Source organism: Zonotrichia albicollis, chromosome 6 (genome assembly GCF_047830755.1).
Source record: "Zonotrichia albicollis isolate bZonAlb1 chromosome 6, bZonAlb1.hap1, whole genome shotgun sequence".
Taxonomy (NCBI): domain Eukaryota; kingdom Metazoa; phylum Chordata; class Aves; order Passeriformes; family Passerellidae; genus Zonotrichia; species Zonotrichia albicollis.
In genome coordinates this window covers 40,064,549-40,090,219 of record NC_133824.1, presented here as the reverse complement: position 1 = coordinate 40,090,219, position 25,671 = coordinate 40,064,549, and the positions used below count along the sequence as shown (strand labels likewise).

General features: G+C 42.7%; 1 protein-coding gene across 1 annotated transcript; it reads right to left on the bottom strand.

Moving 5' to 3' along the window:
- Positions 1-1,470: 1,470 nt before the first annotated feature.
- TNNT3 (troponin T3, fast skeletal type) lies at positions 1,471-25,596 on the bottom strand. The gene is made up of 13 exons (XM_074543312.1): positions 25,518-25,596; positions 22,967-22,984; positions 19,098-19,112; positions 14,945-14,965; positions 10,827-10,845; positions 9,973-10,018; positions 9,046-9,162; positions 8,647-8,724; positions 8,283-8,396; positions 8,014-8,123; positions 7,122-7,212; positions 6,392-6,432; positions 1,471-1,865 (listed from the first exon to the last, which is right to left on the bottom strand). The coding sequence occupies exons 1-13, from the start codon at positions 25,579-25,581 to the stop codon at positions 1,817-1,819; spliced, it is 783 nt and encodes a 260-aa protein (XP_074399413.1). The 5' UTR covers positions 25,582-25,596; the 3' UTR covers positions 1,471-1,816.
- Positions 25,597-25,671: the final 75 nt, after the last annotated feature.

The window sequence follows — 25,671 nt, the reverse complement described above, 5'->3', positions numbered from 1 at the left end:
TGCCCAGCGATGGCACAAGGAGCAATGGCCGTAAACTGAAACACGAGCAGTGCCACCTCAACGCGAGGAGGAATATCTTCACACTGAGAGTGGCAGAGCCCTGGAGCAGCTGGCCAGAGGAGAATGTAGGATCTCACTGCCTGGAGATACTGAAGCCCACCTGGACACATTCCTGTGCCACCTGCTCTGGGTGGCACTGCCATAGCAGGGGGTTTGGACTGAACAATCTCCAGAGGTCCCTTCCAACCCCAACAGTTCTGTGGTTATGCGAAAATCTTGTCTCTCTGGGACTCTGCAGTGCTGTCTGCCTTTGCTGGGGTCCTGTCCTGGCTCTCCTCCTGTCCTCCACGCTGGTGAGACCCCAGCCCGACACACACAGGGCTGCTGGGTCCGATCCAGAGGAGGCCACAGGGACGCTGGAAGGGCTGGGACACCTCCCTTGTGGGGACAGGCAGACAGCTGGGGTTGTGCAGCCAGGAAAGGGAAAGCCTACATGGAGAGCTGATAGTGACCTTTCAGTATGTAAGGGGGTTTTATAAGAAAGACAGGGACTTTTTTCCAAGGTATCCCAGGACAGGACAAGGGGCAACTTTTAAACTGAGAGAGAACAGGTTTAGATTACATGTTGGGATGAAATTCTTTACCGGGAAGGTGGTCAGGCACTGGAACAAGCTCTCCAGAGAAGCTGTGAATGCCCCATCCCTGGTAGTGTTCAAGTCCAGGTTGGATGGGGTTATGAAGGGCCTGGTCTAATGAGAGTTCCTACCCATGACAGAGGAATTGGAACTATATGATCTTCCCTAAACCACTCATGAGTCCATGACACTTCAGCACATGCCAGCAGAAAGCCAGAGTAGGCACACAGCCACCAGAAACAGGAATGTGGAAACATGGGAGACTCTCTGATGGGCTTCCCTCCACCAGGGCAGTTCAAGGGTTGGCAAAGACAAGAGGCCCTACAGAACAGCTTGCATCTCAAATTTAGTAACAGCCACTTCTGTTTTGACATCTACATTGAATTAACCAAGTAATTCACACTTCAGTATTGGACTTTAATATTGTACGCAGGCTAACAGCCTCAATAAATATTTTAATGTAATATTTGAATGAATCATTCTTTATTGCACTTGTTACTGCATTTAATAAAAGCTATGTGCTAAAAGCTACCACTTCTGTAGATTTGTTCCTTTATTCCCTATTCTTTGATTCGCTTCATCACTCAAACTTTGAAGTCAATTTCAGCTACGTTTGGCAGCCAGATTATGAGCTCCCTGAGAACAGTCAGCTCTTGGTATCTGCCTGTACAATGGCTTAAAACAGGCCCCCAGTCCTGAGTCTTTGCTGATGACACTGAGCCTATTCCCCCTTGTAGAGACAGATCAAATGATACTAAGTAAGGGTTTGGACCAACTCCCAAATCCTTGGAAAATGTGAAGATGTTTAATGAAATACAAAACACCATTCCAGAGGTCTGTTATTGGAGTAGGTACTGGTTGTGCTTTATTTACAAAATCCAGAGATTTGTACATAGCAATCTACAGGACAGCATAGGGTTGGTATCAGGAGGATAAGGGGCATGCTCAGCAGGAATTGAAGATGCCAGCAAGGAGTCATCCCAGTTCCACAGGGAACCTGCTTCCCCTTGCCTGAGGAAGCCACCAGACCCCTCCAGGGAGAAAAGCAGCAGCAATAGCCAATCCAGGCTGATGTGACTTTTGTTATCATTAAGGCATGAGAACACAAGTGATCAGTGAAGGAGGAAAGAGGAGACCAGCACGGGTTCAGCACACCATTAAAGGCCATCCTGCCTGGCTCTTTACTTCCAGCGCCCACCAACCTTGCCCTTGGCTCCTGCCTTCTTGCTGCTACAATGCAAAAAGGAAAGAAAAACATGTCAGCATGATGGAAGCAGTGGGGCTCTGTGGCCACTCTGCATTTCTGACTCTTAGGTTTCATCTGCTTTCACTTCTCACATGCTGGGCACACCTGCCATTGACCACATCTTGAGAAAAATATTGTTGATATTGTGGAAAAATATTCCTCCTGAGGTTCTTAATGTGAAAGATAGGATGTGCATGCCTGAAAGAGATGGACCCTTCCAGACTCCTGGATTACCAGGGTAGAAATCTAGGTGGTCTCCAAACTAAGCAACAGGTCTATGCAGGCACAGACTTGATATTTTCTGAATACAAATCTGCTATGCACTGGATTTTGATTTCAGGATTTAGAGCTCTATCTAGAGAAATTTTCTCAGTATGAAAGAGCTCTGATGGAATTCCCCAGTTGCTCCATTCAGTAGTGGAGGCAAAAAGCTGAACACTAATTTAAATGCAACTGAGAAGTGCTTTGCTCTAGCAAAGGCAGGGTGGCTATTTGTATTGTGAGAGACAGAGCCTCCAAAAGAACCCAAACAATTTTTTAGGCCTGCTCTCATGTCAGTATCCCTGTCTTGTTCATGGTGTGTGGGAGCAGTCCAGCTACATCCCACTTAAAACACCTGAGGCAAACTCTGTCCAAGGGTTCTTGCACACAGAAGGGCAATCCTACATGCAAGCCACTTACCTTCTGCCTGAGAAGCCTGAACTCAGAAAGGGGCCAGGCAGGAAGTTAGTGGAGTTAGATTCTGCACTAATTCCCATGAGCAGCACCTTGGTTTGTGGGGCTCAGCACACCCCCAAACCCTTCCAGCTAACACACACAACGATGAGGCTGCTTCTTGAACCAGAGCACATGCAGAGTGTGGGGTTGGGGACCAAGCACAAGGTGGTGGGGAGAACCACTGGTTCCTCCAGGGAGAAGAAAAACATGGGGACATCACACCTGGGGAGATTTTTCTTGTGCTGCCCCATGGATTGGTTCAAGAGCACCAGCCATATTTACAGAAGGATGTAGCACAGTGACAGAGACACACACAGAGTGGATACTTTACCTTTGACCAAGATAGGCTTGGTGTATTTGAAAAAATTGATGGTTTACATAAAAGAGAGTATGCACTTTCTGCTTATCTTAAATTGAGTTTCATGTCCCTTTTGCCAGCCTTTCTGAAGGTTCAAAACCCAGCGTAGGAACTTCATAGCTCCTCAAACAAAGACAGAGTCCTTTAATGTCCACAAACACCTGTGATGTTTGATGTTACACCTAACCTTTAGAGTGTGCTTAAGGAGATTTAATAAAGTCTGAAGCAAGAGACTCATTTGCATAACACACTGGCAGGCACTGCTTTGGAATGATAGTGTCTAGTGTGGATAGAAATTAAAGCACACAGAAATCTCATTAGCTCTGAGCATCCCAGTGCAACCTTTTCAGATGATGTCCTGGGAGAATACCATGTCTTTGGGGGGAAAAAGCAGGCAGTGGCCTGTTGTGGGTGGTGTGGTAGCACCCCACAAGAACAGGAACACCCAGATAAATCCTGGCATTCTTCTGCAGCTGCACATTCTGCTGAGGTTTATCAGCCTACAGCTCTGTACAGAAAATACCACAGGAAGGTCAAGCCTTATGTTTGGCATTACAACCAAACCCACTGCGTTACATTCATTTGATAAGCCAGGGTGTCTTGGGGAAGTGCAAGGCAGTAACTGGTCACTCCTGTCATCCAAAGATACCACCAAAGATCACTGCTTCATTCCTGGCATGACTTTGGTAAAAAGATACAGATGCACAGAAAAGAGCAAACCCACCACTAGAGAGCTCTCCTCCCTTTCTGCCCTGCAGTTACTTCTCTGTGAGAGTTAGTTCTCTGCATGTTCTAACCCTCAAGCTGTGTCTGCCCCTGGTATCTCATCAATCCATTAAAAATGCTTAGAATAAAGACAATAGACTCAAAAAAGTAATGAAATAGTCTTGTGGTGAAGGCAAGTGGGAGAGCGATGATGAGTGAAAAGAACTCACAATAATATTCCCATTACGTTAGTCTTGTTACACACCATTCCTCATAATCTTAGCAACCACTTGTTTATCATTCATAAACAAGGGTTGTATTCCCTCAAGTATTCAAAGCACCTCAGTCAGGTGTTTGAAAAACCCAACAATAAGCAGAGGAAATTTTTGAAGGTATGGTGTGAAGAAACATGATTTGTTCTTGTTAGGTGTTACATTCACTTCAGTTGCCCCTTCATTTTCTTAATGTGAGGCAGGATGGGAGTGCCCCTTCCATCTCTAGCCCCATTTCATTGCACAAGAAAATGTCAGTGTTGAGGCTGAAGTGACACATTTGAACACTGAGAAGATATCCCCAGCCAGGAGCTAGGAAGGGGATATAAATAAATACTTACTGCTTCTGGGCCTGATCGATCCGGTTTCTGAGGGTGACAATCTGCAAACAACATACATGACCAGGGTTTTTAGAGACAAAGAAACCTTGTTCCCTCAAGGAGAGGAGCATTTTACCTGCTGAAGTGCTCAAAACAGGCGCCTGCAGGAGGAATTAGTACTTTCTTGGAAATAAAAGCTCACCCATGGTTGAAGGACAGAAATGTTACTTCTTGGCAATAAATCTGCAACCACCTTTATATGTCAAGGGACAGAAGAGCTAGAATTTTATAATCCTTACTAGAAGTGTTTCTACATATTGAAATTAATCTCCTATGAACTCACATGTCAAACTGCGGGCAGGTGAACTGGAATGAATGTCACCTTGGCCAACTGGAAAGCTCTCAGATGGCTCCATTTCCTGCATGTTTCAATGTCACCTTCTCACTCGTCCCTTATACATCAAGTGTTTGTGTAAACCCAAAGATCTTCAGTGGGGACATGAGGAATGGAAGATGGGTATCACATTCTGCTGGAATACCTTTTGTTGTCTGGCAGAGCGGAAGGTGAGGAGCTTGCAGCACTCACCACTTTCCCAGCCACTCATTTAATAAGAGAAGATGACCTGATGCATAGGAGAGGAAACACCTACCTTGCATGAGATAAACACATTACAGCCTGACTTAGTAACTCAGCTTGGTCTGTGGGTGTGGACTCATTATTGAAATCCTGGGACTCATGTACTGGAAAAGCCCAGAAAACACTAGGATGTATAGAGACATTTGTCCCTTCATCTTCTCATTTGTAACTGAGTCAGTGTTCAACTCAGTTTTCCTGGACTGAAGAAATGCCCCTGCCATGAGGCATGCTTTGCTTTTGGTGCAATTCAAAATTCTGCACTGGCTCTGCCAGTCTAAGAATTGATGACCCAAATTTTGAATATTTAAAGTTGCACTTGACATTCCCAGTGTGCAAAAAAAAAGAAAAACAAAAGTCATACATTCCGGTTGTCCCAAGAACTGGTATTACGGGCTCATGTCTTTCCATGGCAAACAGAAAAAACATAAGAGACTGAAATATTACCAGGAACAGGACAGCACAAGCAAGGAACGATAAACAGATCACTTGCTTTTGTACTTACTTGTGGAAGTTTTATTATTTGTCACAGCAGTTTAAATTGCTATTTTCCAACCAAGTGTCTTCCCCAAGTGTTGAGGAGAACCAGTTGTCTTCAGTTTGACCCAAGCACTTAATACTTACCTTCAGTCATAACCTTATGATCGTGACTATGACACTCACTCTCCAATGAAGCACCAAAGAGCAATAGACACTAGAGCTAAAGAATGGCTCTACTTCTCTGTGTCTCACTTCCTTCCTTTTTCTCTCCCTTGCATCCTTGTTTGTGTCTCCTTCATTCTCTTTGCTATTTTCACTTACCTTTCTCCTCATTTTTTTCCTACTGTCATCTTCCCTTTATTCTTCCACATCTAGCTGTGCATTTTCCTTCTTTCCTTTGCTCATTCTTTGTACTTTGTCTCCTTGCCTTTCACCAGCAGGTACCCACCTCTTTGTTTATGCAGAGGTCTCATTATCATAGCATGTACCCCTCCCCTGGCACTGCCTTATTTCCTGTTTTTCCACACCCACTTGGCTGGTAATCATTAAGCTAGCCCTCTGCAGTGTGCTGGATCTAGATAACCATGTGCCACAAGGTGGAGAAGCTTTCCAAACCCCATAGAATTCCCTATACACAGTAGTCCAAGATATTACATGTGTATCCCTGTTCCTGCTTGTACCCTAGGTGCATCAGGGTGATACTCTCATGCATGCAATACCTGATTTTGGATAGGGAATTATTTTAAGGTGATCTCAATAGAGCGCATGCTCAGTTCTTTTACCAAATCCCTGTTGGACTCTTGACCCTTTTCCTAAATTACCGCTTTACATCTTTTCAAAGAATGGAAAGGGAGAGAAAAAGGAAGTGAATGGAGAGACACAAGGTCCATTTTTCTCTTTTCTCTCTGCACTTGGAGCCAAGTGCCAGAGCTCCCGTCTGGCGCCTGGCTCTGACCATGCGGCAGGCTCATGCATTTGGTAGCCTTTGCTGCTGCTGTGACACAGGCAAGTTCATTGTACTTACAACTTGGAAAGCTCCTGCAGCCTGCAACGCATTGTTAAAATCTAAGAGAGATTGAGATAGTTACATTGGTGTTGCTCACTGCCTGCCGGCATGTGTCTGTGTGATTGGGAGTTAAATGAGAGCGAGACAGAGAGAGATCCTGTAGGATTTCTCAGCCACTGAAACCTAATGCGGGTGAGTGCCGCCCTATCCACTGACTGTGTGAAGGAAACATGTCCACTTTCTGTTACCATATGACACTTCAGCCAGGTGCTTCTGTCTGGAGACAGTTCTCAGTGACTCCAGAGAGCTCAGGCCACAGGTAATCTGTCTGGGATGGAATAAAACTTACAAGGTTCAAGTTTGAAATCAAAGATGGATCTGAAAATATTACTTTGCAATGGAGGTGTGTGAACTGAGAGTTACTGAATTTTCAGGCCACAGTTACCTATAGATAAACAAGAATGAACAACGTTTCAGGAGAGGGCAGGGTGTCCATTTTCCATTGGGATTGCCTTTCCATGGGGCACTGAAAACCTTAGAAGTGTTGTATTCAATTTTAATTTAAAATGTGAAATTCCGTTCAAGTATGTATGTTAGGGCAATGCAGTTCCAAGCATTTTGCTGCATAAATATTGCAAAGGGTCATTGGAGACCCAAATGATATCACAACATGACTTTTGCCAGATGAATCAGAGAGATTTTTACATTTTGAACCCAGTGCCATTAGCAAAATAGCCTCTCAACTCACCTCATATTTTTTCCTCTTGATCTGCTCTGTAAAGTCATACTTTTCAGTCTCCAGCTGATATAACCAGTCCCACAGCTCCTTAGCTTTGTCCCTGTGTGTTTATGTGGGAAGACGGAAGAAACACATGATATAAAATATTTTCCATGGTTTTCACATCATTAATAATGAATTTTATTTAATCCCATTCACACATCTTCCTGTAAACCCTCTCTGATTTCTTAAAGTTACTCATTTTCAAGGTCACATTTTTCTCACCTTCAAATCTTTTAGACTTGCAGTCTTGTGTGCATCACACATTAACATAATTCCTCTAAATATTTCCCCCTAACTCCTAATGAAAGATAAGACTGCAGTGGAATCAGACAAGAAGGAAGGAGGACTCTGAAGGTCACCCAGATAAGCAGAGCAGCTGCCATTGTGCAATCTCATCTGTGTCAGGGCTGAGGTGAGCCACCTACATCTTTCAATCATGTGTAAACTCCAACATGTGCAGTCCAAACTATCACTGGATGACTGCTCTGCACCAGGGCACTTAGCTTCCAAACCTCCAGCCTTCATGGAGATCCTGTTCATACCTTACCAGCATCAACTCACCCCTGGGAATGCTACAGATACCAGTCTCTAGGCTTGTTCAGCTAATCCCAGAGCTAGTCCTGTAAGCAACTAACCCTGATTAGCAGGAGAGGCTAACGGAGCTAGAGGGCTGCCAAACCATTTCAACACTTCCCTATATTCCCATTTCTCCGGGTTAACCAAGGGCATAACTTAAGTGTGTCCCATGATAAATTTCAAGAAAGGCCCCTTCCTCTACCTCATTTTATCACCAGAGAAGACTTCGGGACAGTAAAACCAAATATCGATATCATTCCATAAATTAAGATAAACATGTTACCTCAGCTTGTCTTCATTAAGGTGGTCAATGTTCAGGGGCTTGCGCCTCTCAGCCAGGACCTTCTTCTTCGTCTCTCTAGCTGTTTGCTTCTTTCCTCTCTTCTGATCAGCCTATTTTCAGAACATGAATTAATGTCAGCATTTAGGAATTAAGCCTGAATGAAACTATTTCAACATTGGGCTGTTTTCTCAACTTCTAATGAAGACTGTTCTCAGTCAACCTAATGGTTTAATGTTTTCATGTTTCTTTCATCAATCCATGATTTTTACCTTAGCCAGATAACTGCTGTAAGTTGCACCCATGGAGGACAGAGCCTTCTTCTTCTTCAGATCATCCTCAGCCTTTCTCTTGGCATCTTCCTCCTCTCTGCGTGCTTTTTCCTCCTGTGGAGTGCAACACACAAAACAAGTTAATCCAGGGCAGACTCCCAGCTTCCCCAGCAGCCAGTGTCAGTGCAGGGAATGTGATCAGAGGAGTGCATTGATGAGAATTAGCAACTCCTGTTTTCTGCCTTTGCTTTAGAGAGTGGTCATTTCACATCTGGACTGAGGCAGGCAGAGCCTGTAGTTTTTTGTCTCTGGAGATCTCTCCAGTTAGATGCAGGGACGAGGAGAGGGAAGCAGAGACACTCACCGCAAGCCTTGCCTGACGCTCCTTCTCCTTCTCAGCGCGGATTCTCTGCTGCTCTGCTCTCTCAGCTCTGCGCTTCTCCTGCAGGGAGCAGTGGCACAGGCAGTGCATCACCACCTTGGCTTTACCCACCTCCACTGCTACACCCCACTACCAAGAGCTTTGCTTCACTGAGTGTGAGCCACCTTCTCTCTTTCTAGAGCATGCAGAAGGGTCTCTTGTACAATTCTCAGATATAAAACAAGGGGCTTAGAGAGGGGACACATGGGGGGAGAAGCCATTTGATGATGACTTGAGCAGTCACTGAACATGACAGCACAGCTTTCTGTCAAAGCAGTTTCAGCTTCTCATCTACAGATGATCTCTCAGTCTAGTACAGGGAAACGCAGTACAAGGACTCACAATTCTCTCCTTGAGGGCAACCAGCTCTTCCTCTTCCTTTCTTCTGGCTTCAAAGTGGCTGTCAATCAAGGCTTGCAGTTCAATCAGGTCTTTGTTCTGCCTTTTCTTTTGGATGTCCTAAAAGAGCAGGAAAACTCATTAAGTCCATATTGCTCTAGTATTATGTTCTGGACATTCCCAGCACCCTGCAATATACAGAGAATCAAAAGCAGAAAGTGTCTGTAGAGTCCCATGGAAATCTATGGATTAATTTATATGGCTATAGGTGCAATCAGACACTCATTCATGCAACAGTCAGGAGTCCAGAAGTGTAAAGGATCCAAACCTCCCATTTTCTTCCACCATATTTTATCCTTGGCTTTGCTTACATACCTATCTTTGCATATACTCAGCTGCCTCCTTTTGGCTTTTTAATACAAATCATATCTAGAAAATATTCCTGCATTTTGAGCAAAGCAAATATTTCTGTGGAGGTTTTCAGCATCAGAATTTCTTCATTTTTCTAGCAACTTTCTAGGAAGGTATTTGGCTTTCTACTTATTATTGTAATTTTTGCTAGTGTTTCTCGGTAACAGATAAGGGCCTGAAACTTTCAAGCCATTTGCAACAGTGGGACGGAGGATCTGAGATCCCTAAAACACTTACTTTCTCCTCCTTATAATGGCTTCAAAGTTGTGAGGAGATAACAACAACAAAAAAAGAAATACATAAGACTTTGGCTTAGTCACATTATCAGTGAATGCATTCAGACAGTTTCAGAGAGCAGAAACAGAAATTTAAAATTTGCTGAAATCAAATGGCAAATCAACCATACTTTTGCCTTTGCCTTCACCCTCAGTAATATCCAGTACAGGAGTTATGTGGGTTTGCATTCATGTCTATTACCAGGTACAAAGGATATACACAGCCAGTCTCAGGAATACTTACATCAAAATCTACTTTCTCACCCTCTGGTATTTTAGGAGCAGTTAGTCTGCAGAGAGTCAAAAACAAAACAAAAAGAAAAGCAAAATAAAGGATTTTCATCTTAAAGAATATGCAGCTTTTTAAATAGCCTATCCTGCCCTTCCCTGCCCTCAGGAACCATGCTGACAAGGAGGAATGTTGGTGAAGATAGGGAGGGGTGAAAGAGCGCATCAGTGGAAAAGTACTCTGGAAAAGTCCTAAGGACCACTGTCCTTCCTGGAAGGTCGTACAGAGGAGGGAGTTATCTCTAGAACCTCTCCTCTCTTTATTCCCAAAGCCCATGGTCATTCCCTACCCCGTGGGGAGATGTTGGTCTGTGAGTCTGCCCGTGCAGGGCTGTACACTCCGTCCTGGGCAGCTGGCAGAGTAGGAGGGGAAGGTACTGGGGCCCAGAGCCAGAAGGTCCATAGGAAACCTTAGTGAAGGAACCTCAACTCAGCCCAGCCCAACATCTGCCACCCTTCCCACTGTCAGCAATCCTGGATGGAGAGGGCAGTTTCCCAGCCATGGCCCCTCACAGAGGATTTACTGTGGAGCTGCCTGTATTTTGGGGTATTGTGAGCCCTCTGCATCTCAGACAGCCCATGAATTCTCTGACTCTACCAGGAACAGGTCTCAAGGCCCAGGCCAGTAACTGCTGCTAAGGCCTCCTCTGAAGGAAGCAGACATCCTGGAAAGGCATTCAGGAACAAACAGATGGATGTTCTGTGAGCCAGAGCTGGATAAAGTCTTCTGGTGGCCATTTGCCTAATAGAGAACCTAAGGGCTTCTGCTAGATCAGGAAAATGATCCCAGGGTTTTGAAACCATACTTACTTTATTCTGGGCTTCTCCTCTGTATTTGGAAGGATGTAGCAAAACAGGAAGGGAAAAAGAGGAAGAAAGTTAAAACAACAGAGATCACGCCAGCTGCTCAAGTAAAAGGAGGGAAGGGAAATTTAATCTTAGGGGAAACATACAGAGAAACTGGTTAAATCTCAAGCACTTCCAAAACAAATACACACACTCACACACCCCTTTTGCTTGGAGTGAATCTGTTTTTACCCTCGAAACAGAATTTGGCAGAAAAGAATCAAGAGACTGTATAAAAGTCCCAAACGTAGCATCTGGAAAGCAGTGGTTTTATGTAAATGCAAAATTATTTTTCTCAAACCATCCTGATCAAAGCTCTGAGGAGGCCAGCTGGGCTGGAGGGTAGAAGAAAATTATGCCTTTTTCAATCAACACTTTTTTTGTTAAAGTTAACTCAAATTCACAATATCACATCTCAGTGATAACCAGGCTTCACCCGTTTTGTTCAAATGCCTCACACGGAGGCCAGGAGGGGAAAACCTTTATGACACACATTTTCTCCAGGTTCATTGGCTTCCAAGACATCTTAGGGCACATGTCCCTGAGATACCTTGGTGCCGTGGGCATGATGCTTATTCTCCTGCACTGTGTGGCACTCCTCAAACCCAGCTTGGAAAGGCCATCCTCTCTTAGCAAGCATCCTCTCCTGCTGAGGTACATGCAAAATTCCCATGGGCATTAATGGGAACGATCTTTCCATCTCCAGGAGAGGCATAATGCCCTGACAGGCAGGCCAAACCATCACAGAGACAGCCAGCCTGGGCCCTCTGGCAGTGAGAATCGTTGCCTTGCAACAAGTGACCTTTCCCTGGCTCTCAGACATGTGCTGGCCTTATGAGTTAATCCCTTAACATCTGTGATTGTGGTCACCTCCCCTCCCTGCTATTCTTTTGAAACTTTCATCGTTAACTCCAGTGCAATGCCAGCAAGTTCAGTGCTGTTACTCTCACAAACAGAAATAAATTAAACCTATGTGTTTATTCTGGCCCATTCCCTCAGAGACCCAGGTTGACTTTCATAACCATACTCTACATTTGAACTTTCTGGGATGCTGATGAACTCTGTGGTACAAGACTCTCCCTGTGTTGGCTCAGTGAGAGAACAGAGGTAAAAAAGCTCACAGCCTACTGAATCTGGTAAAAAAAAAAAAAAAAAAGTAAAGTAAAAGTAAGAATAACCACTTCAGTAGCAGGTGCATGAGCCCTGTTATCAACATCGTAATTCAGAAAGATATTAAATTTTTAAAAATGCTTATTTTTACCCAGCAGTTTGGGGACTGATAGTGGAAATTTGTAATAGCAAATAGAAAAAAAACTAAGAAAAAGAAAATGAAATATTTTAAGAGGGGAAAATAGCAAAAAACTTACAGTGCAAAAAGTTTATTGAGGCAATCAGATGTAAGTGTGTTGGATGAGAAAAAATTAAGAGTGTGGTTGGAAATGGATTATTGAGATAATCAAGAAAAAAGATGTGAGAGATGTGTAAAAGAAATCAGAAACCAACATTTCCTTTTTTTCACTCTTTCCCATACAAATTTCATTAATGCCATTTTAGGGAGTAGGCTTTTCTCATTTACTGCAAGAACACTGCCTGCCAAAACATATCTCAGTTGAGGCCTCCAGATGCCACAGCAATGCTAAGAAAATAAACAGCATGTAATTACAAATGTGCTTTAGACTGCTCCACTATAAATGAAGTCTCAAATCACTCCTGAAGAAAAATACCATTAGCCAACAGCGTGCTTGTGTATTCCTCCACTTATTTGTTTGTTTGTTTGTTTTGCTTTTCAAATAGCCAGTGAGCTTTTTAACATGTTAGCTAAATTGCCTTTTACCTGGAGAGAGGAAATGTAATTATAATTAACCAGTCTATCGGGTATGTTATTTACACAGGATTCCCTTCCTTCATGACATACCCAGATGATTTTCAGAGACATTCCTGTTTGGCATAAAGCTGCCAGTTAGTAACACTTCAAAGAGAGGGTGGGGAAAAAGAGTAGACAGGAAATAACTGGTTTTGTTTGTTGATCTTGGTTGCCAGGATCGACACCTGTCTGTCAATAAGTGTGTGAATTTGGTTTCAGCTCCCACCAAATCAGCACTCCAACAAACAATTGTAAAAATGAAAAAATAAGGTTAGTTCTTGAAATAAGAAGTTGTAGTTAGAATTCTTAAAGGTACCTCCAGAAAACCAGAAAAAGGGGTATTTTATTAAAAATTAAACAGTAAAAAAATCTATCCTCTGCAATGCATGACCCAGCCTTTGTCCATACGGTATGAACAAAAAGCAGTCCAGGGATGGGATTTATTTTGAAATGCCCCTTCTTTCAAGACACCAAGTCAAGGAACTGGGCCAAAATTTGTTGACAAGCAGGAATTGTCATAGCAAATTCCTGTTCCTGTGGTGGATTTTGGCTGACATTCCAGCCATTCTGACTGTGAGCCATGGGGCTGAGACAAAATCCCCACATAGAACCCTGCCAAAAGAAGGCAAGAGACACTGCAAATCCAAATTCACTGCCCTGGTGAAAAGAGAGCCTTTGAGTTTCTGGTTTCCGAAAGGCTTTGTGCGGGGAGAGGATGCACCCCCAAAACAGCGCCACCCTGCTTGCTCCTGCCCAGTCTTTAGATATTCACCCGGTGCTCTCCTTCTCTGGGAATCCATCTGAACTGCCTTTATTTCACTCAGAAATCCCTGAACACCCTCCCTTAATCCCCCTTCTCAGAAGCAACATCTCTAACTCACACTGTGTCCTTGGGAAAAAAAGGAAATCAATACGCCATTAAAAATAAAAGAAAAGAATGAGAAAAAGAAAGAGAGGGGCTCAGGAAGGTCCTCAGGGTACTTCCCTAAATTAAAAAAGAAGCCTGAAAAGTGAGCAAGAAAATTAAAACAAAAGAACAACAACAAAAAAAATCTACAAAAGCAAAATAAAACAAAACAAGGAAACAGAAAATGCGGGGTGTTTTCAAGTGACCTTGGGCTTTGTCTTTTGAAGCAGCTGCCTGGGTGTTCTAGGGGCTGGGGCAGTCAGGAGGAACCCAGTTACTTCAACAGCCTCTAGAACTCCATGAGAACTTTCTATATGCTTAAACTGCCCAGGGAGAGGCTAAGTTATCTTCCACAAGAACAACACTGACCCTGCACACATTTAGGTTTGGTCCTTTCACATGAGACCTGTGTGCTCCAGCACCCAAGTATTACAGCCAGGCTATATTTAGCTCCCCCATCTGAATAGATGTTTAATGTTAATAGATGTTTAACACAATTGTAAGTGCATGGCTGAGCAGAAGTTTACATTTCTGAAGATTCAGGCCTGGAGGCCATGACCACCTAAGGCTGTGCAAGGGATGCATGTCTGTGCAGGGCTCAGCTCCATTTTCAAATATGTCACTATGATTTAAGAGATTCTTTCCTGATTTTTTTGGAGATAGAGATGTTTTGCTGATGAGAGCTAGGACACAACAGATTCTGGCTAAAAGACAAGTCCAGAGCAAGCTTCTGGAGCTTGATTTTCATCATCTACTATCCTAATGAGGATGTAGAGCCTTCTCAACACACTAATGACTCCCCAAGGGTGATTGGATATGCACAGTGAGCGATTCTTTGCAGCAGAGATGTTTTGGCCCAGTTCCTGAATTTAAAATAAAGTGAGGAACAAAACAAGACACATAAAAGAGAGTGAGATGTTAGAAAGATGACTTTGTTGTCCTAAGACAACACTGAGCTACCATCATTGTATTCGCCTTCTTCATTGGCTGTAGGTTGGAGGACAAAAGAAAAAGAGAAGAAGCACAGCAGTCAATCCACAACCAGCACTGTTCTAAGAGCACTGTCCCCACTCCCTCCCTGTTATCCTGGGAACCTTGGACTCTCCGGAGATGGAACAAGAAGGAAAAGCACCTTTTTTGTTATTTGACTTGGCTAACAAGCGTCCCTTTCTCCATGTTCATTGAAATCCATCTAGAGAGAACATTTCCCTCCCATACTCTCTTTTCTCTTGAACAATGTCAGTGGTTTTGACACTGCTTTCCCAGCACTGAAAGAGAAAAAGGATGAGGGTCTGTAAGCACAACACATACCTTCCTCATGAGCTTCCTCTGCTGTTGTTGTGATGCAAGCAGTGATGGAAAGACGGGAAATAGAAAAAAAGAAAACAGAAGAGTTATTTAAAGCTCTTGGAATCCTGAAAAAAGAGACCGGGGGAAAAAAATAAAGGAATTAGTGAACTAAGGCAGGCATAAAACTGGAGAGAATGTCAGGACTTGAAAATGCTGTAATGTTAAAGCAGCAGTAAGCACAGAGGTTAAAGGAGGAGACAGCTGCAAGTGATAACTGTGGTTAATGTTTGTTTCTCTTGTTTTCTTCTCTTCTATCAGCCCAGGGCTCCTGTCCTCTCCCTCTCTCACACACATACACACTTTGGTGTTGCACCTAGGTGGAGTAAACCAGAAGTCGTGTCACATACCTGGCTCATGAACTTCAGGTGTGAAGTGTCATGGAACAAGTTGCGATAGACAACAAGAGAATGAGAACAAGAAACCTGTTATTTCACACACCAAAAGAGCTTCTGAGCCAATGGGGAGAAGGGGCAGAGAGGAAAAGGGGAGCCAAGAATGAAGTTAAGAAGTAAACAGGTAAAATATTTACATTTGAAATAACACATAAGGAGAAGTCACAGAATAGGAAAGGTAAAAGAGGCAGATTTATGATAATAGTGCAGTGCTTAAAAAACACTTATCATCATATGGCATAAAGTACAACCTGACAGCACAGTGTACCGAGGTTTACCTTGATTGGAAATATGCACATGAACATAGCCAGCACTCTCAAAGCACTATTGGACCCAACGTTTACTACAGCAGTATTTCAGCCATTTGAAATAAACGCAGTTTGGTTCAGAAGCCTGCTGAAATACCTGCTATAACTCATCATCAACGTTCAGCTAACTTCCAAAGAAGCTCAGTTCCCTTCTAGATCTATGGCTCAGGCCATTTTCTTCCTTGAAGACAACACTGATGTCTATATAAATGTACTGCTGCTCTTCAAATCCATTTGCAATGTAAAATTACAAATGGATTACTTCACAGGAAGAAAATGTTCATTAGAAGTCTGTGCAGGTCTACATGTCATTTTTTTGGGTTTTGGCAAAGCAGGAATAGATCAGCAATGTGAATTTGCAGAGCAGGTTTTGCTTTTCAGCCACACACACACACACACACACACACAGACACACACTCCCCACCAAATAAATATTTTGCAAAACAGGCATTAAAAACCCACAAATTCTAACAGTGTTTATATTCCCCATGTACAGTCAATGGGTCAAATTCTGCCCTGAGATTTTAAATAAACCCTCCCCTATAGGAAGAAATATTCTCATATCACAGGGCAGAATTTAATGCATTCCACAAGGAGACTTTTTGCTGAGCTACCCTTTCACAATAGCATATGTGTGTTCCCCCAGTTTTTAGTGAAATTTTCATGCAATGAGTAAGTTTCCTTACTGCGGATTACACTTTACTGAGAAAAAATATTAAACTAAAATAGAACTACCCCAAAGGCATGCAAGTTATAATCCGTCCTTAACTGATCAGTTGTTATCCCCTGTCACCTTGTATTCACTTCTCACACACACCATCCCAGCAGACAGACACCAGGGAGTTTAGAAGTTAAATCACATACCTGGAGGGGGGGCTTCATTTAGTAGGATGTGTCAGGGGAAAAACACAGGAAAGGAAGATAAAATAATTAGAAATAAGTTATTCAGGAAGGGACCACCTCAAACTTTGGTAAGACTGGGTTGGAGAAGTATAATTTGCAGACCAAGTTATAGGGATAGACTGTTAATAAGAGTGGGAAAGTAGTGTAATTACAGTGGGGTATGAGGTAGATAGGAAGGAGATGCCATAGAAATAAAAGATAAAGGGAATTTGAATGTTGATGATTTGCAACCGTTGAAACCATGCGAATTTATAAACCATGGGCAAGTGTAGTAACACTGGTGATCCTTAAATTTGGAAGAAAACATACCCAAGAAGAGAGATTCACAGGCATTCAGTGTTGCCTAGGTTTCAGCTGCCCTTTTAGCTATCAGAGCTGGCATGAGGATGTGAGTTACTGAAGGAGGTTCTGCTTTGGCTGTATCCCTATGCCTGCACCTGAAGCTCCACCATCTAAGATTCTCTGCTAGCAGATTCCAGGCTTAGCTCTGCAGAACTGGCAATGTTTGTGTCTGCACAGAGCTTGTCTTTGCTGCAAAGGACTAGAACTTCTTGAGTTTGTGTGCCAGAATCCTGCTGCAGTCCACTCTCTGCAAGTGTAAGCAGCTTGGGTTTCTGCAGCTCAGGTTCCCCCATAGCTCAGGGGCTATGGGGTAATCACAGCCCTGAAAGTTTTCAGAGACACTAATAAAGCTTGTTCTAAGCTTCTTAGACGGTGATCCTTCAGTTACAAACAATATTTATACTTTCCTATAGGGAAAATAAGTTTCAGGGAATTTCAAGAACGGATTGATTCTTCATGATTCTGGTATTCTTCAACATCTTCAAATTCCTATGTACAGAAATGCTTCAGATTAATACATAGGAATTTAGATGTCACAAACATGAGCTTGGTTAGGTGGAAAGAGTCAAGAAGGAAAAATGAAAGAATTAGAGCAAGAATTCCACAACAGCAACAGCTGTGACTTGTGCAGGCTAAAGCTGTGACATAGAAGATGTGGTAGGCAAAGACAGCATTAATAACAGAGAAACTAATAATCATGAACATGAAAAGCTGGGACAGTCTCCTTCTGGCATAAAAGTTTTTTGTTAAGCTTGTTATATTTACATTGTCTTTTGGTTTTACTTTGCTTTAGAAAAGAAAGCACGGGAAGACTGTGGTTATGGCTTTATTTCTTATGATATTATGTTAATACCTTGTGTTTTGCACAAATTTCAAGCTCATACACATTTGTCAATGCTGGAGAACCAGCTCTCAAGTAGTGAGTAGCAGTTCAATAAATATCATGGAGGAGAGGTACAGAGGCAGGCACAGCAGCTCTGATGAAAGCAATGACCTTTAGCTCGTGCAAATCAAAGTCAGAAAAACCTTAGGTGCAGATTAAGAGACAAAAATGAATATTATTAAAAAGAGAAGGATGTGAAACAAGAAGCAATGAGAACAGGAGAGACATGAGAAGCAGTGAAGAGATGAATGTTGAAGTATTAAGTCATGTAAAAATCAATCAGCTTTCACCTCACCCCAGCCTTGGCGAGAGCACCAATCTGCTCTGAACTAGGAGGCTGGTCTCCCTCTGTGGACAGCAGAGGGAAATAGCTGGGCTGGGAGGCTGCTGGGATGTGACTGCTTTAATAAAGCTACTCCAAGGGGCACAGAATAATTTCCACAGACAGTTTAGAGGACTCTGCAAGTTCAGTTTCTGTTTTCCCAGGTAATGACCATTATAGCATTCCCATACGCACTGTGAGGATGCTCCAAGTCCGGTAAGCGCCTGTTATTACAGCTCATACATTGAGATGTTTGTCTGCAAAAATGTTACTACATTTTTCATGCAGCAGTTAGCTTTATCATCATTATTATGCATCACAGAGTGATGAGGAAATTATGACTGGTCAAAGGTGTGAGGAAGCTGCAAGTTACAGTTTATCGTTAATATTTGATTTTTATGTTTACTTCCACCTTTGAATTCCTGAGTATAATACTAGAGTTACTGTTAAAACTTTCCAACATAAATCAGAGTTCCAATTAAATTTCAGTATTTCAGAACACACATAGCTGAGATTTTAGTTTAAAAAAAAATAGAAACATTTCACAGCCATAAAGGCTGCAGAGATATTAACATCTCTGAAGCAAAACTTTTCCACTTTTTGCCTTGTGGCAACTTCTTATTCCAGATTTGTTCTTGCATTACACTATATATACCCCACATTATCCATAAAGGCAATGCTTCAGAAGCATCTAAAATAGAATTTTCATTTCAAAATCTGGAAATCTTCCATAAAGGAGAGAGGGGGAAAAAAAGTTGGAACAAAATGTTTTAACTAAATAAAAACCATAATTTTCAAAAGCTGTCAACAAAGTGTTCCTCTTTTTTTTTTTTTGGTTGGTTGAAAAGTTTCCATTTTGTCCCAATTCAGCACATGACCCAATTGTGAAACTGCCAAGTGGAATTGAATTTCCAGCAGACAATAACCCTTCAGATTGACGCAGAGGAATTCAGAAGTCACATACCTGGTTCAGGGACTTCTTTAAAAGGGAAGTAGCAGGGAAGGAGATGCAAAGAAAGATAAGAGAATTAGAGCAAGAAACAGAGGATAATTAAAAACCCTTACACTTTCCTTTGCCAAGGTGGTGGAGGCAGGGTTAAAGGGATAAAAACCATTAATAAGATTAAGTGAGAAATAGAGGGCACATGTGAATGTCAATTAGAATTGTGGAGAGGAAGGGTTGTTTGAATATAAAAATGCAAATGCCTAACATAGATATTCATAATGTTATAAATCAAATGCCACTATAGCCTTTGGCAGACAAAAACATTACTTGTATTTAAATTAAGTCCATTACCCATAAGTTTCAATGTGCAAAAAAGGGTATAGACAACCTGCTCTTATTCATGTGCATAGAAATCCCAGCCACTGTGGAAATCAATGGGCTCTGAGGAGCTGGCATTGATTTTCTTGGTGCCCAGGATTTCACCACTGGTGCATGGGGCTGCACACCAGTGTGGGAGGGTGAGTACGAGCATGGTACTGCTCTCCAACCTGCAGGATGAAACATCTCATGGAAGCCTGGCTGGGCAAGCACAGAGGGGCAGGCAGAAGGGCAATGGAAAGGTAAATGGGTTTGGGCTGCCAGGCTGATGCTTTAAGAAGCATGACCTTCTATTTTGCCAATCACAGAGATTGTCTTACCAGATCTGGACCATAATTCTGGTTACAAAATCAAGTAAAAATACAACCTTGCCACCCTCCTTTTTGCATAATGCACATTAACCCAGAAACATCCCAATGGTTCTGGAAAAAGCACACACTACATCTTCTCTCAAATATGCTCCAACCAAAATGATGCCCCTTAATCCAATCCTTACCCCAACAGTAAAATCTAGGTATGACACCATGTCACTTATTGAAACGCTCAGGACTTTGAGTGCAAGTGTCCCCACACCTCCATATATTCCTGCAAAAGGGAGCTCTGTCTCTGCAGTGGCAGAGGAACTGGAGAAGAGTGCACCCAGGTGAGGAGCACAGTATTGCCCCAGGACACAGCTCTAACCCTGGGGTGTGGCACAGAGGAAATGGTTTGAGGAGCACCATCCCTGTGCCAACTGGTGTCCATTTGAGTAGCCTGGCTAGAGACATCAGGTGCTGCTGGGGAACACATGAGCAGTGCCCAGCCTGTGCCTGAGGCATTGTTTTCAAACAGCAGTTAGTACTCATTACTCATCACACCGTGTATCCTATGAGAGCAAAGCAACCGTGCAGAGGATATTTTTTGCATCGGTTCATCTTCAACCACCTCCAGAATTCCTGCACGAGTTACTGCTCCAGACAGAAACAGAGGAATTCACAAGTCATGGCACATACCTTCCTCATGAGCTTTAGCGTGTGGGAAGAGTCACAGAGCAAAATGCAAAGGAGATGAGAGTGTTAGGAGCATCAGAACAACTTTTCTCTTGGGCAAAATGGAGGGGGAGGGAAAGACTAAGAATACATTGCAAGGAAATAAAATGAGTATGGATACTAAAAGCAGTACTGGAAGTGAGGGTGCAAATGGTCTGAGATATTAAAAACATAAAGCTGATTTAAGCAGTCATATCAGATTACATTTGTCTTACACAACCATTCCTGCAGTCCTGCCCAAAGCCAGGAGCAGCATGCTGTTTCATAACCCTGATGCTTGCCCAAGTGGATTTACATCCAGAGGCCAGCAGGTTTTGGGTAGCTGCAAGTACTGCCATGAAACAGTGGCCTAGAAACTCCATTATATGAAAAAGAATACCATCTTTAATCATTTGCAAAGCTAAAGCATCAAATTTATCATTTGCCCTATACCACAGGGTTTAAGCTGAAAAAAAAAGACATGTGGAAAGACTATTGTAAGAATATCAGCCAATCATGAGCATTTCTGTCTGCAGGCCAGATCCACCCCAAATGGACCAAAATAAGCCTGCCAAGGAGACCCAACCAGTCTCGGGGTAGAGACTTTCAACATTCATCCTTTTAAGAGGTTTACATTTCCCAGCACTCTCAGGCTTTTATTTCATGCAACAGTTACCACATACATTGACAGCACATTCAATGGCAAGACAGAATGTGACAACAGACAGTACAAAAAACAAAATGGAGGCAAGTGTTGTCTATATTAATATGCCTATTTGTAACTCCTGCTTCCTTTTGCCATCTTATGGTTTGCTGGCTAAGCCAAAGCTTACTCTTAAAGGCAAGAATTCAGGAGTCATGTCACATACCTTCCTCCTGAGCTTCTTTAGGTGTGAACAGCCACAGGACAGGATGCAAAGGAACATTAGGAGAAATGCATTAATACATGAGCTGAAATAGGCTGAAAACGTGTCATAGGCTGAAAATTCTGCTCGGGGGAAAAGTTTTATCCCAGTAAATAACATGCTAATGGCCAGGAGGGGGAAGGAATTTGAGGCACCTGTGGTTGGGAGACAACTTCCCTTCATGTGAAGGGAAGAAGCAAAATTGTATCTGACAGGGAAAACCTCACAGTAAGGTCATGCTGGAATATCTCTGTAGTTCCAGTTTTAGAGGACAGCTCCTGTCCTTGCCCAGATGGGCTTTATGGTGAGCCTTGCACAGGGCAGGGGTGGCAGAGAGGCAGGGTTAGCACTGAACTGAACTGCTGGACCTTAAATTGAGATTATTCCTGTGTGTTCCAGCGGTAGAGCCCACCACAGAGGGCACGTGGAAAGCAAAGACAGCAGAGGCAAAAAGGCAAAGTGACTGGTACTGCTCCTCCTGCACCACCCTTGAGGCCCCACCACCACCACCACGGGGACAGCAGGGAGCAGTTTGGAAGGTGATGGCACATACCTGCTGGAGGAGCTTCATCAGGTGGGATGTGGCAGGAAGCAAAAGCAATGAGATGGAAAATGAGAACAGTTAGACTAAAGAGTGTGTGAATGCAACAGAGGGTTTAAAAAAAAAAAAGCACAGGATGTATGAAATAAGAAAACAGAGGAGGAGATGAAATGGAGACAGGTGACCAGAGCACACACAGATACAAGAAATGTAAAACCATCTGGACCTGGATGCTGTAAAAGCTCTGCAAACTGCTCAGAGTGGGCCTGTTGTGGCACTACAGACAGGTTTACCCCTGTTTAAGTATGCCCATAGCACAAAGCTTTGCAAATACGGAACCAACACACCCTTTGGCTCCTTGCACCTGGAGCACCACATCCCAAGCCTCTTGAGTGCAAAGGGTGAGTTTCTGTTCCAGCCCCTCTCCCACCCTGTCTGTCCCAACTTGCCTATTTGTGGAGCCAGCTGGGGTTATTTACCAGCACCTACATGGTTATAATTCTTTTATGCATATTATGTACATCATATATCATGTATTATAGCTTATAAACTTATTATATATATGATATATTTTATACATAATATGACATTATAGCACATGTACTATATAACATAGGGCCAAGCACATATTTTACCACAGATGGATTTTGACTTCAAAATCCATCTGATGATGATCTGCCAAGCTACGTAGGAGAAACCAGTTGACACCTGATAGAAACCTTTCTAGCCAGACCCCAGTTATTCCATGGCACACAAATACCCAGGGCTAAAAATCAGCCTCAGAGCACATTGTGTCTTGGATAAAGGGATGGTATCCACATTTTCTGTGCTGCTTCCTCCCCAGAACTGGAGCAGAGGTGTCTGCACAGATACTCAGGGATGTGGGGTACCCTCCGTGAAATTTGTGCAAGGGACAAGAAAATCCCTCAGCCTTCAGAGAGTTTGTCCCAGCATCTTTCTCTTGTCTCTTGCTTTCTTCTATCACCTTGCAAAATCGAGGTGCACATCATCCTGCTGGTGCAGGAACCAGCAGGGCTGAGATGCTGCTTCACCTACCTTCTTCCTGAGCCTCTTCTGTGGGTGGGAAACATCACACAGCAAAAGAAATGGGAGGAGAAAAATTAAAACAGGAAATAGGTTATTGGAACATTCCTGAGGTTTGCCAAGCTCCCAGGCCGTTATGGGTAAGAGTACACAATGATGGAATTACAGGGTGAGAGAGAATTAAAAATAACATTTTTATGGGCACATAATGGGGTTATAAATGTTACTGAAGTATGGGAATATGACCACAAGTGAAAACCACATAAAAAGGCACCCAATATGTTATTCTTTATTAGAGCTGGATAAAATCCCCTAAACCCAACTTTTGGTGAACTTTTAACCAAAAATAAAACTGTTGCATTTCTTTTGCTTTACATTTTTTGCTCATACGGTTAAAATTTTTCACCAACACTTATCAATTTTTGAAATTTCTAACAAATTCATTCCGGAATTTTACCAGATGAATATAAATTTTGCAGCATTTCTCCCTCCCTTTAAAATACTCATTTTGACACCATTGTGCCAAAAATAAGCCAAACAGTTCAGTATAAAAGGTGTAATAAAACAAATATATATATGCTTGTTTCCATACACATATATGCATATGCACACATATATATTTATATTTATGTGTGTATATTATATACATTTTTATATGTATATATCAATGCATTTTATTTCTTTCATATATATAAATGCTTTAGTTTGATTTTTTTAATAAATAAAAATAAAATGTTTAAATAAAACAGGCCAAATTTCCTACCAGCTCAATAAACAACATCAATGTCCACTATTGCATTGATGTCTGTGGCTCAAGACAGAGTCCTGACACTGGGTGAGAAATATTTGATCTGGATTTCTTTACACACGTTCTCCCTCTACACTGAGAGAGAAAGAAAGCAGAAGCCATGTCACATACCTTCTTCCTGAGCTTCAGGTGGCAAGTGTCATGGAACAAGAAGCAACAACAAGCAGGAAAATGAAAACAGAAAACTGTTAGAAACTGGTGCTGGGGTGAGCAAAGGCCTGGAGAAAAAAGGTGGTTAGAAAGTGATGGAGAAAAGTTATATGGAAAAGAAATGGATGACTTCAGAAAGAGACACAACGGTCAAGCAAAAGTATGGAGCAAAGAGAAGATACACCTCAGAGGAGCCAGTCATGCAGATTAAAAAGAAATTCACCTGCCTATTAATGTCATATCAGTCATTAAAATCTTGAAAACAAAAAGTAGATGGTTAGGGAAGAAAGAAGAAAGGAAAAAATTGCTTTTCCTTTAAGGAAGGCTTGTCTGTAGGAGCAACACCCTTCACTTGCTCTTTTGTCATTTGACAAGACGTAAAGGATGGAGCATGAAAAATGCCTTCAACCTTCCTGGCTGTGCCAGTCCATGCAGGACCAGAGAGACAGATAATGACTGAAGGCAGCTCTACAACCTATTTAGTGTCTCTATTTTCTTTTTCTTGAGCCCTTGGTCCCTTCTGAAGCAATGCCAGGGGAAATAGTTGCTTAAGGCTAATGTACCTTATAGCAGTAGCAGAAACTAGTCTCACCAGGGCCACAGCTGCACCTCTGCTCCCACCACTACTGATGGGAATTTGCCTGTTGCAGCAACTTGGAGGAATCCATGACCAAAAAAAAAAAAAGAAAAAACAGAAAAGAAAAAAAAAGAAAAAGCTCTGCTGTGTGTAAATCCCCAGAATGGACATTTCTACACAGACACAACTCTCTGTCTCTGAGCTGGTGTCATACCCTCCATGTGCAAATATTCCACCTCCAGTAAAGGGTTTTCCTTTTGACCCCTTAGAAGATGCCTTAGGCACTAAGGGCAGATCCTGGGAGAAATTCCAAGAGTTTGGCCCTTAGCTCTGTTCCAGACACCTTGGGAAAATGAAGGATGACAAATGGCACCTACACTTGTCTGAACTGAAGCCAGTGTGTCAAAAGTGCCCAGCAAAGACAGTGATACATCTCCAAATTATCTTCTCCCTGCTGCCTGCAAAAGGTGAGAAGGGTTTTTCATGCTCCATCTTTCCAGATCAGCACTCTGTCTCTCACAGCTTGTCAAATCACATTTTGCCAGCTAAAGGCATGGTAAGAAACTTCATCTTTGCCAGTTGGTTCTCTGCCTTGCCTTTTCCATCCTCAGCAGTGCCCTGTCGGCTGCTCCTCAGGAGCTGGACAACCTGCTCTTCTTTTCAATTTCAAAATTTAAATGCAATCTGTGGACACTGCCAAAATGAGAATGGCAGGATTTCACCAATGATACGTTATGGGGGCTCTGCACCAGTCCCTGCTCTGAAAAGCTCCAAGTTTATGGACAGATGAGCCCTCAGCTTGTTCACCATCCTCTCATACAAATACTCCATTTCACTGTAACATGAAGGCTCTGCATGTGTCAGCCCCAAAAATCTTGATTGTTTTTTTGTTTTCCAACTGGTTTACTGATTAAGTGTTTCAGATTGCCTTTAGCAGCAAGCACCAAAGAGAAGGGTGAAATGTAGACAAGAGAAAAGCAGGGCCAAGAATCAAAGAAAGATAAATTACGTTCCGCTTTTTTTGTTACCTTCTTCTTCGTACTCCTCTGCATTGAAATGGGAGAGGGGGGAAAAAGCAGACAAATCAACCATCAGCCTTGACACATCTGTAGAACATTACCCATGGCAGAGCCCTCTGTGCTCACAGGGCTGCCGGGCAAGATGGTTTCTGAGAGGCCACTT

Coding starts and splice junctions, on each gene's coding strand:
- TNNT3 (XM_074543312.1), bottom strand. CDS start 25,581: ATGGTTGATTTGTCTGCTTTTTCCCCCCTCTCCCATTTCAATGCAGAG. Junction 7,213..8,013: donor CTTAATGAAGACAAGCTGAG/GTAACATGTTTA, acceptor ATAAACACACAG/GGACAAAGCTAAGGAGCTGT. Junction 1,866..6,391: donor CTGCAGGAGCTTTCCAAGTT/GTAAGTACAATG, acceptor TTTGCATTGTAG/CAGCAAGAAGGCAGGAGCCA.